General features: G+C 38.6%; 1 protein-coding gene across 5 annotated transcripts in view; it reads right to left on the bottom strand.

The window, feature by feature from the left end:
- cadm4 (cell adhesion molecule 4) overlaps window positions 1-13,118 on the bottom strand; it is a 138,242-nt gene that overhangs the window by 7,627 nt on the left and 117,497 nt on the right. For all 5 annotated transcript variants that reach the window (XM_077721217.1, XM_077721220.1, XM_077721216.1 and 2 more), the window contains exons 5-6: window positions 12,785-12,875; window positions 9,067-9,239 (exon numbers count right to left, since the gene is read on the bottom strand). In XM_077721217.1, the coding sequence (XP_077577343.1) occupies window positions 9,067-9,239; window positions 12,785-12,875 (264 nt within the window). The remainder of the gene's footprint in view (window positions 1-9,066; window positions 9,240-12,784; window positions 12,876-13,118) is intronic.

The following is a 13,118-nucleotide window of genomic DNA, read 5'->3' as shown; positions in this document are numbered from 1 at the left end:
CACTTTTTCAATGCTAATCACAGGATTAATAGCAATTTTAAATGTACCACGTACGAAATCTAGCAGGTCACCCATTTTTGGGTGTGATCAGCACAGAGATTTATTTGTGTAATTCATACTTTTACACAACAAACCATGTTTTATAGCTTTTTTTTCCAAATGAAGAAGAAAAAGGGGAATGGTGAGAAGTGGTTAACACAGGGGTGGGCAAACTTTTGGGCCTGGTGGCCACATTGACTTTAAAAATTTGACCGATGGGCTGGGTCAGCATAAGATACGATACATATAAAAAACTGCATCCGTTAACAGTACATATGAAACAGAAACAGAAAAAAGACTAAAGTATTAACATACTCATCAGAGTATAAGAGTGGACAGAGCGACTGCAACTGAATTCCGCGTGACGGCGCCATCTTGGGGTTAAAAAAAATTGGACAACGTCAGCGGGCCGGATTAAAAAGCCTAAAAGGCCGTAAGTGGTCCGCGGGCCTTTGTTTGCCCAAGACTGGGTTAACACGTCTTCCTCACAGTTCTGAGATCAAGGGTTCCAGGCCGGGTTCCCTGTGTGGAGTCTGCATGTTCTTCACGTGCCTGCCAGGGTTTTCTTCAGGTACTCCGGTTTCCTACCGACTGTCGCACAACGTACGTCCTCGCATGCTGCATAGCAACACACACTGGTGGGCTTTCTCGTCAGGAGTTAATTTATTGGTAAGTACTTTGCTGTCTCTCCTCTCTTTCTCCCACCGGCCCTGAGATCATCAATCTCTTTCTGCACTCCTATCTTGTCAACGCTAACACTTCTATCCGTCCGCCCTCCTCATTCTCTCCTACTCACTATTTCATTCTTAAAAAGAAATGTACACTTTGTCATGTGGATGCAAAAGTGTTTTATGTGGAAATGAATGCGTAATCCCTGAAGTGAAAACTAGATAAGTAAACAGAGTTTGTAAGTCAATGTATGTGTACGAGTTTGACACCACATTGTGAAGGCCGAGGATTAATGATCAAGGTTGTAGCGCTAATTAACTGGACGCTGATTAATTCCTTTCAGCACCGGTGACCTAATCATTTTTCTTTCTCACCATTTACAGCGTTTTTTTTTAATACTCTCTCCATCCTTCGACGTTCCCTCCCCGTCTCTCTTTGGCTTAATTAAGGAGAATGCTCAGCAAGCTGTCGTCCTCTTGGCCGCCGCCACGCTACCTCGTATTGTTATCCGTTAACACCGCGTGGCTGCCAATCAGGCACACAGCCCATGTTAGACTTCTACCAATGGATGTGGTGGCACTTGCGATAATGACGTCTTTCTCAGTATCGCCTCCTCGCAGGAGTGTGCCCGAATACACCGGCATGACATCTTGGATCAGGTGGGCTAAATGGTACACGTCACCTGCAGTTTTATACTCATCAGTCTCTATTATTTTGCAGGAGTCCCATTGTTTTGTTGAATGTTAATTCCATTGGTGTCAACCACAACTTTAACATTTAGAACGTAGTTTGTTATCAGGAGTGTCAAATTTATTTTTGTCATAGGCCACATTGTTTCCTCAGAGAGCCAATATAACCGTGGACCTATGTCAATATATGCATAAAAAGTGTAAAGATAATTCACTGTTGAGCTCGAAAGCTTAATTTAGTCATTTTCCGTTGAGAAAGCAAGGCCTCCTCCAAATTGATTTGTTTCTGTTGATGGAAATGAATAAGTTAATGACATTTGGGTGAAAAAGAGAGACAAATTAAAAAATTTACCAAAATTTAAGAAAGCACTGGTGAAATATTTGTGTATTTTTTCTATGTTACTGTTATAGACATCAATAGGATAAAAATCATATCAACAAAGGAAATGTCATCTTCAAACAATGTTGCCAATAAAGAATGTTCATTTAAAACATAATGGTAAAGACATTTTACCATTAAAAATGTAAAAAAAAAATGCTTAAGAACACCAGCCTCACTCCAGCCCCCTAATAATGAATATGTTCATATTAAAGAGACATTTGTTGGGAAATGTCTACTGTATTGATAAAATTCTCAATTTTTGATGGATGTATTTGTTCCAAGTAGGATAAAACATGTCATAGGCCAAGAATTCTATGACAGTTATCTACCGTATATTTTTCTGTCTGATTCCTTCAATAAACTATCCCATTGTAATTAGAAAACCATCGTATGACACAATTAATTCTGCCATCAGCTATCAAGGATTTTTCATGAAATTGCGTTTTTTTTCTTTCCCCCCATCCAATCCAATTATCTAGTTGGCTTATTACCACTGGCCAAAGAGACCCGAACTAATTCCAGGTCATGTTGTATTCCTTACCATCTTTTATACTCTTACATTGCACCCCCCTTCTCCAAATAGCCTTTCCTACATCTCTACAGTCTCCGAGGAAGCCGTGTCAAATTAAAATAACAAAAGCAATGCATGCATGGTGACTCCCTGGATGACAACACTTCAATCCAGAGGGCGTGAGAGGTCAGTAAATACGTTGACAAGCAAGAAGACAATCTCAGTATTTTCACACCTGTGGGATTTCATAACGATGTTGCTCATAACACAAAATGAGGGAATAGCTTTTTATAAAAAGTGTTTTCTCTATAACAGGCGAATTGGAAAAGCAATTGGAAGAAGAACAAAATGGAACCTCTGTCTTTTATACAGAATGCCCACACACTCGTTCGCATGCAGATAAATGCATCGTGCATACAGTAAGTCTATATAATGGCTGGCATCTTTCTATTCTCCTTCCTTCTCCCTACCGCAATTCTCTTCTAATGGCTTTTTATTGGCTTGGCGATTCATCTGAGTGCAGCAGCACTGTTCAATTACATAAAGGAGCCCTTTGGGCTTTCGTCACACAACCAGCACATTCTTTGGTGGCCAGCACACAAACATGGAGCTTCTTATTGAGCATAAACATAAAGAGTCCAATTTTGCCTTTAACAACAGCTGCACAAAAACAAAACAACAATTGGTAGTTCGGTCCACACTGCACTCTGTAAATGACTTTGCTAACTTTGTGTGTGTGTGGTTGTGTAAGCCTAGATTATGTTTTTTGTATTTTTTTTAATAAGTATTAGTCGGTTGTGTGTCCATGCTCACTAGAAGCTTCATTAGGTACACGGGCAGAAACTAATGAGGTCAAATTCAGGAGTGCTCGCTGAAAGTCAGCCTTCAACGTTAATTTTAAAATATGTTTATTAATACAGTTGCAGTTTGCAGTGGCGTAGAACTGTGCTGGATCATTGGGGTGTGTTTCTAGTCGTTTGGCTACTTAAATTAGTGAAATAAAAGCAGAAAATGTGCTTGTATTTCCATTAACTCAGATGGGAATTGAACATAAATGTTGCAGACTGCTGGCGGGGAAAACTGGGCATACTCCATATTGAATCCATTATTTTAGACAAGATGCAACCCACAAAAACAACAAGGGGAATACTAGTAAATGACTTTACCTCATTGCCTCCATGACGAGGGTAGACGTCAAATCAATTTTGACAGGTCGTCAATGTCAGTGAATCGTAATCACTTAATAATACCAGCCATTCCAGTTGAGATAGATAAGATTAATCTATCATTGTAATTATCAGCAAATGGCAAATGAGTTACACACAAAACATTAAATTCAATGCAAGATTAGTGTTGGTGTTCAGTTGTGCAATGAAATCTGATGACTTCTGTCTGTCGGATGTAAAATGAGGGTTGGTTGAAAACATGAAAAATTTAATAGAACCAGCTTTAGACAGTAAAACAACCATGACAAATATACCGAAGAATAGCAGGGAGAATACAAGATGTCAATAGTTATGCAACCACATCTGCCTTTCTCTCCAGACTGTAGGCCAGTTTCTTCCTCTCCATGCACAGTACACCATGGTTCACCTTTTGTTCTCCTTTTGCAAGATTTAATCCCTCATCTTCTCCTCATAAGGTGACAGCGCCTCAGGCAGCACCCTATAAATTGGCTGGCGCGTTTCAGCTACAGTTTAGCGCTCTCTGCAGTCGGCCACTATTTCACTTTCTCTACGTTTGACATAAAAAATGAATACAGACGGATATAAGAATGGACCCCCGCAGCCTCCCTGCACCTGCGAGCAAAGTCTTTTTCAATTCTTCAAGTCGGTGGTGAACAAACCTCCCCCCTGGGTGCAAAGCTTCTCTCCTTCTCTACCAACCCCTCGGCTTTCCTATGGGGATTCAACGAATGACATGTGTTAACTTACGTTTGACCTCTGTCGTCCTTTCCCCTGCTTCGCTTTTCATCCCCTTTACTTTGCAAGCCCCCCACGCCTTCTTCCTAGAGAGCTTGCCGCTAATGCTAAAGAGATTGAACTGCAGGTGAACTGAGAGCGGGGGGGCAGACTGCCGACGAGGTGATAAACGCTTGAAAGGCCGTGGGAGGAGTCAAGGAGAGGAAGAGAAGGTGAAAATGAGGTGAAAAGACACGACTGGTGGAGTGGTAGAGGGCTTGACGTGAAGTTTAAAGTGAAAATGCATCATCCTTACAACTCTAATGCTCTTTAAGAAGCCGTAACGAAATCTATCATACTTGCTTTGCTGCCGCAAACCAGAAAATCTAGATTTTTTTTGATCATTTGTATAGAATAAAAAGGAAAGTTGGCTTTGTAATTATACACAAAAGCAGTGGTGACTTCGAGTGACCCAACCCTGTGTTTACAAGGTAACCATCTGGACGAAGTTAGAATGTAAACAAACGTTAGGAACAAATACAACCTAATTTTAGGACAATTACGGAAAATGTACATAAAAATATTGGGTTTACATTTGTCAAGTTTTTTTTTTAATTCATTTATCTTGCGTACCACGCATCCTTGTAAAGGTCCCGAGGGTTGTTGGAGTCTATCACAAATGACTTCAGGGGAAAGGGAGACCACACCCCTAGACTGGTCACAATTTGAGCTATGTTTATAATGAATTGGATTCCACTGTCAACTACTAAAGCAATCAGAATGAAAAACAATAATTGATGATGTGCTCTGAAAATACTGTCAAACCAAACACAAAGGCAATCATATGTTTATTAAAATACCCCAATATTATTTCATTTTAAAATATTTCACTCTAAAAATGGCTAGTGACTTAGCCCTTCAACAACCAGATGCAAGTTCTACCATGACAATCTTCTAGCAGATACAAGTTTCTAAATGAACAATACCACGCCACAAACAAGGCTAAAATCAATTTGCCTCAAGTCAAGGATAATAAAACAAGTGCCAATGCTTGTTGCATTATACATACTATGCCCTTCAGACATTTCTGAAACATGGATTCATGCCCTTTTCATTAATTTCACAGAGAAAAGACCATTGAAAATATAAAGTCTGTTAATTCACGAGCAAAACTCAGAGAAAAAAAATCAAACTCATCTCAACATGCCTGTCAAACCAGTGTGCCATTTTGAGGAAGGAATTTTAATCTTCAATCAAGGCACTTCCATATTTTGCAAAGCCTTGCACCTTTTCAACAGCCCCTTTAGACACAGGAGTAAAAATTATCTCCTCTATAGTAAGTCATTTCCTTGCATTTTTCTCTATTCATGTAATACGGATTTCTATAAGAGCCTTATTGTGGCATTAAGCAATTTCAGTTGTGGTAATTTTTGTTAATCCACATCACATTTCATCAAGAAAGCAGAATTTTTTTTTCCTTTCACACTGACTCCTCACAGTGAGCTTGCAGGTATTTTTTTTCCTGCATTCTGCCTGATTTCTTGTTTATGCTCCCATAAATGATGAGCAGTGGCTCCCGGTTGTGTGTAAATCTCACCCTTTAATTTACAGCTATTGGACTCTGTAGGCTATAGCTATCTTATTTCACAATTTTACGACATTTCCCAACACAGAGTCCTCCTCTCAGACCTTCTCGGGCCAAGCTGAAGAGGACCAGAGGGATTTGGGCAAAGAGTTGTAACTTTTAGTACAGCATCCAATAGGAGAAGCCTTCATTCAGTGCACCTTGTTAACACTTTCCACGTTTTTCACCCCCCATACCTGGTCCCTTGAGGCCTGAAGGCTTCTGCTCTTATATTCTTCTTTTTTTTCCACGGCAGATGGTCTCAGTCTTTACAAGTGTGGGATAAAACTGCTCATCTCGAACCCATTTGATTCCCGCTTCGGTGCCCTCAGCCAAGGACAAGAAACCTCAAAGATGCACAAGCCAGACGTTGTAAAATGAACACCCTTCCCTTGCCCTCCTTAAAGAAGCTTTTAGAATGTGGAGGACTACCTTGGCCAAAGGAGATGCTCTTTCTCTATTACAGGGATTTCATTTTAATCTGGAGTCCTCAACTGAGTTTGACTGAATTCACATTTTCTATCAGCTTTTCTTATTACAAAAATGTAGTATTAATCAGTGTCGTCTTTTGACTAATAATTGAAATTACAATCCTATCTGGCAATGAAAGTAAAAGAGTCATTTAGCTCCTCTTTAAGGACCTACTACGCAAATATATTTACACAGCGTGACATAGAGAGCCAAATAGCTATTGGAGGTGGTAATACAAAAAAATCAAATTATTTCAATAATTGACTTGTGTGTTTTCAGTGTTTTTTTTCAACTGCACATTGTTACATTGTTGGGAAGGTCAATTTTGCCTGTCAACTACAGAAAATGTAGATTTATGACATGGAATACAATTGCATTAAAACATCCTACAAAAATGATGATTCTTTTTAATTATAAATGTGGGACTTTCCCTAAAATCATGAACAAGGCTTCAGTGATATATACTGTATAGAATATATAAGAAGAATATAAAACGTGAAAAATGCTAGAGGGAAAAGAAATCATTCCCATGTGGTTGATATATTTGTTTTATTTTCAATGTTGACTGATGAGATTTAGCACCAGAGGCTACAGAACATCAGATTCATGAGTCAACAAGATTTATGTTTTTCATTTATTAATTTCTAAAAAATTCATTTGACCCAGTGTGTTACATTACCTGTACTGACTTGCGTGGAAATTGAAAGTGACTTTTTAGTCTTGCTCGGAATTGTACAACGACGCAATGAAACCATTAAAAACGCGGTGTTATGTCTAATGGCTGACCTGAACTGGAAGAATTGCAGTTTACATCATTTATTTGACAATCTGACTGTAGAATTTGTGGCTTAAATTCAAATGAACTGAAATGATCTCACAGGAAGAATGATAAAATGAAGGGGAGGAAAAAAAAATAGCGTAAAGTGAAAAAAAAAATAACCGCGAAAGAGCATAGAGAGAGTTTGTGATGTGGATCAAAGCTCAGAATGTCTAACCTTCTCGGGTGAGAGAAGAGAGGTTAGCGTGAAAGTATTTTAAGGCAGCACCTTTCATCTTGCCACTGTTGCCCCCCTCGACGCCAATGGAAGTCCTTTATAATATGTGCTGTTTGATGGCGAACAAGAATGTACTGAAACTGTGTGTAGGTGTGTATGTAGGCATGATAGGTAGAGGAGAAAAGGACACCAACCCACAGATATTACTCAAGGCTCTTAAGCTTTTATACACCTAGAGTAGATTTCAACTTCTATGAATGTGTGTCAAGTGCTGCAAAAGGGTGTGGGGGACATAGCCAACCAACAGAAGGCAGACTAGCTCAGAAGAGACGTCGCAAAAAATGGCCTGTCCTACGTCAAATGTAAATACATGGCACTGGTTGCGAGGTGGATTACACAGACGTCACTCATTCAATTAATTAAACGCAACTAATCAGAAATCAATGAAACCTCAGAGCGTTTTGCTTTTTCTTTCTTTGGAGTTAAAACACCAGACAAGTATGGTAAATAAAAAACGGAGAAATAGTCATAAAACATTAATGTAACTGAATCAGTATCCGTTTTAGCTGCCACAACCAAGATGGCGCCATTCAAGCGGCAGCCGGCGGTAGCTCTGTCCACTCTTGCTGGTTTTGTGTTTTTGCTGATTTTATGTCTTAATGATTTGATGATTCCATTTACTTTGATTTGCTTTGTTTTTTTGTGCTTTTGCTTTGATTTTCTGTCTAATCACCCTCTTGCTCCTGCCACAATGACATTTCCCGAATATGGGATAAATAAAGTTATCCATAATCCATAATAATCCATAATTGCAACACTCTGTTAGCATCTTAGTAGTGTCGTATCAGAAAAAAATTAAAGAAGGTCCACATGTTTTTTTTTTTAAACAAAGATGTTAATGAAACTTCAGGGGCAGAGAGTGAGGGTATTCAAATTCTTATGGAGCACACACAGGTATTTGAACTTCCAGAGGATTTTTTCCAATCTCCAGGCTACATCCTCACTGAACGTATGTATTTGAACATCGCCCACAGCTCTGCATTAAATACTAAATACTGGGATAGAAGGGAAAAACATGCCATCTGTTGAGGTCCCTAAAAGAATGCAGTGTTGCTACCAAGTAACAGTAATAGGCACCAAACACATGCTTGTCAAACTGCTGTCTCCTTTGTAAAAATCCAAAAAGCGCTTACTCACTTGTTTCTACTTTTTGTTTCACCTACAGGTTAGCAATTTAAAAGTCGCAAGACTGTTTCTTGAAAAACAAGAAAACGTCAGGCAATGTTGCACGCATCAACATATCTTCCCTTTAAGTGTCACCGCGACGCTGTCTATTCAGGTCAGCCCTCATAAAGAATTTAGTCAGCGGTGTATCTTTGAAAACTTCTGAAACATTATCCTCCAAAATCAGCATCCTTTCTCTGACAGACAGATGTTTTGTTGCTGTCATTACACTCATAACAGACTTGCTAATGCGAACCTATTTTTGCACTTTTTTTGTCTTTTGATTCCTGTTTGCTGCATTTTCTTTGTATAAAATAAAACAGGTTCTAAGACAAAAAAGGAAAGCTGAAAAAATAATTTTCTCGGATGTATTTGTTCAATATGTTCAGCAGGAGGTTCATGCTGTGGGATAAATTGACAAATAAGACTTTAAAAAAGACAGGATTTTTAAGTGTCTGTTATTACATTGAAAAAACACATCAGATAAAGATTAAAATTGTAGAGACAGTAGCAATTTGTGTTAAGACCGAACATGTAAGCGCAATAAAATGACAGACTTACCGTAGACCAGCAGGGTGTAGTGATCGGCAGCTCGCCCGTAATTGTTCTGCGCCTGACACAGATATGTGCCGTTATGCGACTGACTCAGGCGGGAAATCTGAAAGGTGGGCCCAGAGATCTCGGCTCGCTCGGGTAAGGTGTCATTGATCTTGGACCATTGGATGGCTCTTGGCCTGGATGGGCAAAGAGGAGACTCATTGTAGTTTGCTTCGGTTTGGAAATAAATTGGTTAACAGCATTTGAATGGAAGTTCTATACAGAGTATTGCCTTCAGAGTAGCTACTGTTTTTTGTTGTTGTTTTTTTAGTACATTCTGCTTATTTGGTTTGTATATTTTTTTTCTTTTATATCTTTTGTTGTATTTTACCTTGCGGGTCCATTTAATTTCTCTTTGTATAAGCAGTTATCAAGGATTTTCAAAGAAATAGTCATGTTAACTAGAAACAATTTTCAATTATGTCTTTTTACCCTGAAAGGGTGCTTTTTAATTTTTTTCTTTCTTTATTTATTTATGTTCAATCCTTTTCTAAAAGATGCTACTTTATTGCATCGTTTTTTTATTTATAAAAAAAGAAAAATACAAAATATTTACAGCATTCTGTCAGTCTTTGGGATGGATTTATTGTCCAACATATGGGTTGCTAACATTTTAAACTCACTTGCTGTCGTTGTTCATAGCACCTTTATTAAAAAGAGAACTGCTTATCCCCTTTGAATTTATCTGCCAACCAATACAGAAGCACCCAAATTGTCTTTCAGATTAACAGCATTAAAGATGATAACACATAGTTGTCTGGGTGAAAGGCACAGCCACATAGAAATTGGCATCTACAGCTGAGTTCTGTGCGATGGATAGACACAAATAAATCTAAACACGTACACATGTACACACAGGAGGTGTGAGGATTACAGTGACACCCCGCTGAACAAAGCTGTGTCTGGCTGTGTATCATGGCTTGTGCTTGCAAGCACAGATGCCAGCCACAGCCCATCCATCCAATGCTCCAGTCCCTGGCAAAGTTTAATTAAACTTTCTGGTTTGGGCGTACAAACGCACACATGGGAAGAAAAAAAAATCCAGCAACTTTTTGTACTATTCATTTTTGTCATCTAAATTGCACAGTCTGAGTCCGCTCACCAAAAGTAATAGACGAGACATAACTTCATCTAATTCCTCTACCTGTAATTGGTCTTTAAAGCTTGATAGTTATTGAACAGGGTGTCGCTGAAGACTGAAACATGTGGGTACGTAACAGTAGTCCACAGGGACCAGGAGGGCCATCACACAGACCGTGCGTCCCTGACCATGCGTTTCAAAGCTTTAAAAGAGGCTTAAGTCAAAATGCCTCTCGCAAATGGCGGTGTGCCCTGAGGGGGCACAAGTAAGCGTCCTCTTTAGATATTTAGAGCGTCACCGTAGCATCAACAGGCCTCCTACAAGCTGTCCACTCTGTGTGGGTGTTATAAATGCAAAGGATTGTCAAATGGTAGTTTGCCCATTTTCTGTTAGGTGCCAAAGATTGTGTATGTAATCTGTTGTGTTATAATGATTACCACTTTTTAGATAGTGTTTTCAAGAGTGACGTCAGATTTGGTATGCTTAAGACATTTCGGGCCAAATTGGCTTAAAAATGGCTGATTTGTCGAGATCTTGAAGGAAATTTTCTCTTTTTTTCAGTGTGGGTCTGTGATACTTAAAAGAAAGGTTTTCTAAAATTCTTTTGTTAACAAGGGCAAGAGCTTCAAATTCAAGGAAAGGTCAAATCAAGTCTGTCAACTTCATGTCAATCACTCTTTTAGTATTAGGAGAAAATCTGTACTGAACATTATTGCATTTTATATTTTGCACAATTATGACAAACATTTACAGTGTAAATTGAAACATTGGTTGTCATGTATTTCTCTTGCACAAACATATCTTCAGTAATAAATAAAATATTGTGTGTACATAACATGATGAGGTCATTAATATATATTTATGAGGTTCTTAAACAGGCTCTCAGAAATAATATCTATCTATCTATTGTCAGGGAATTAAACACCACTTAACGGCTGCGGGATTGAAGAATGAAATTGTTTACTCAACATGCTGTTTACACTTCTTCAAGTGGTGTTTTATCTCATGGACAAAAGTGTAAATCGTCCTTGAGGCAGTTGGTACTGGAACACGTCTCTTAATAATCAAAAAACTTAGTCATTTTGACCTTACTCTCATCTCTTCCAACAAAAAAAAATAACTCCACAAATAAGAGTGGGTGGAGTGAGTATACGGCCTTTGATAAAATGAGTTTGACACTCTTCCTCTACGGGGATTGCAAGATTATAAAAGTAATCCGTTCTAGTATGAACAATTACATGCAGCAAATACTGAAAGAAGTAGGAGCACAACAGTAAGAATTTATTCGGTGTGCGCTTGCCTCTATTGGAATATTAAAGGATGAGGCATTAGTGAATTTGAGTGTCACAACAAGTTCACTAGGTGTGGGTTTTATATAAATCAGGAATTCCCAAATGGTGCTTTGGCTTGATGTTGCTGGGTTGGTATACATTGTGTAACTGAACATTCAAGATAAATTAATAAAAAAAAAAAAATGTAATTTAAATCATTGACAGGTGGAAAGATAATTACTTAAAACCATGCTGGGTAGCCTTAAGAGCTTTAAATAACAGTCTTTTCTACACAAGGGAAAATGAGCTATGACGATGACTGCTGTTATTATCTCATCTCAAACACAAGCAGGTCCATATTATGTCTTTATTTACACTCAAGGAACACCTCAAGCGTCTTTGTCGAAGGTAATAAAGTCTGGATCGGAATGCTTTGATTAATTCATCACTAATGAATGTCACGTAAACATGTTTCGATGTATTCCATAACAGTAAAGCAGTAATAAAAATGGCGGATTGTGTTTTACTGAGACTTTCAAAGAAATCAATTTGGAGAATATTGCGCTACGTTAACAGATGTTCCAGCAAGTGTGTGTGTGTGTGTGTGTGTGTGTGTGTGTGTGTACAAGTCCCTGTCTTAAACACTTAGTTGTTTAACTCTGGGTCAAAGGTGGGAGGGACCAAATGATTGTGTGTATGCTATGGGGGAACTGTCACTGATCATTTTTGCAAATCAATATGATGAATGCAGACTCTCGTGCACTCCGGAGAATATGGCCTTCAATATGTATAACAATAACAGAAATGTGTGATATTTGAGTAGTATCATGCATACGCACCAATGTCCCATGATGTAATTATGTCGTTTATCACATAACGGCCTTGGACATGTTGAACGCAAGTCAAGTAACACTAAGTGTAATTAGATAGCAATTAAAATGCATGAAATATAAAGGAACCTTGATCGTATTTTTTTCAGTGAATTAATCTTTACTAGGTAGAATTATATGAAAGGATAATTAGAGATGTTAAAGGTTTGCAACTACTTAGTTGTAACATTTTCCTATCAATCCGGATATATAACAGCTTATATCATTACAATTCATTGTGACATTGGAACCTATCTCAGAAGACCTCGAGATGGGGGGCGAACTGTCACCCAGAATGATAAGGAATGTAAATATTAATATAGTTTTGGCTTTGTCCTTTGAGGAATTTTAGTAGAAGGTTTCCTCACTTGCCCATAAATACCACCATGGGCAGTAACTCCATTATCTCGGGTACATACGTCGAGTATACTTTGAAGTAGTGCAACACAAAGTGGACTTACAGAGGGTTGGCGACGACAGAGCAGGAGAGAACCAGCGAGTCGCCTTCTCGTAAAATGCCAGGAGGAGGGCTGATCCTCACGGTCGGTGCAACTGCGACCAAAGAGCGGGAGAGAAAATAAATCCATAGATGTGAGTACAAGGCAAAAACAAAACAAAAAAGAAATGTGGCTTGTGCCCTATTTGACATCATTTCTCAAGGTAATGGCTCAAGAAGAAACATGCAGAGATGTTTGGGTAGGACCAGTCAGTATGATCTACAAACATGATTTAGCGACACCCAAATACAAAACATATTCATCACTGTCAAGTAATTGTTAAATTAAAAGATAACTT

Source organism: Stigmatopora nigra, chromosome 7 (genome assembly GCF_051989575.1).
Source record: "Stigmatopora nigra isolate UIUO_SnigA chromosome 7, RoL_Snig_1.1, whole genome shotgun sequence".
Classification (NCBI taxonomy): domain Eukaryota; kingdom Metazoa; phylum Chordata; class Actinopteri; order Syngnathiformes; family Syngnathidae; genus Stigmatopora; species Stigmatopora nigra.
The sequence above is the reverse complement of the archived record's forward strand: the minus strand, read 5'-3'. Positions and strand labels throughout refer to the sequence as shown.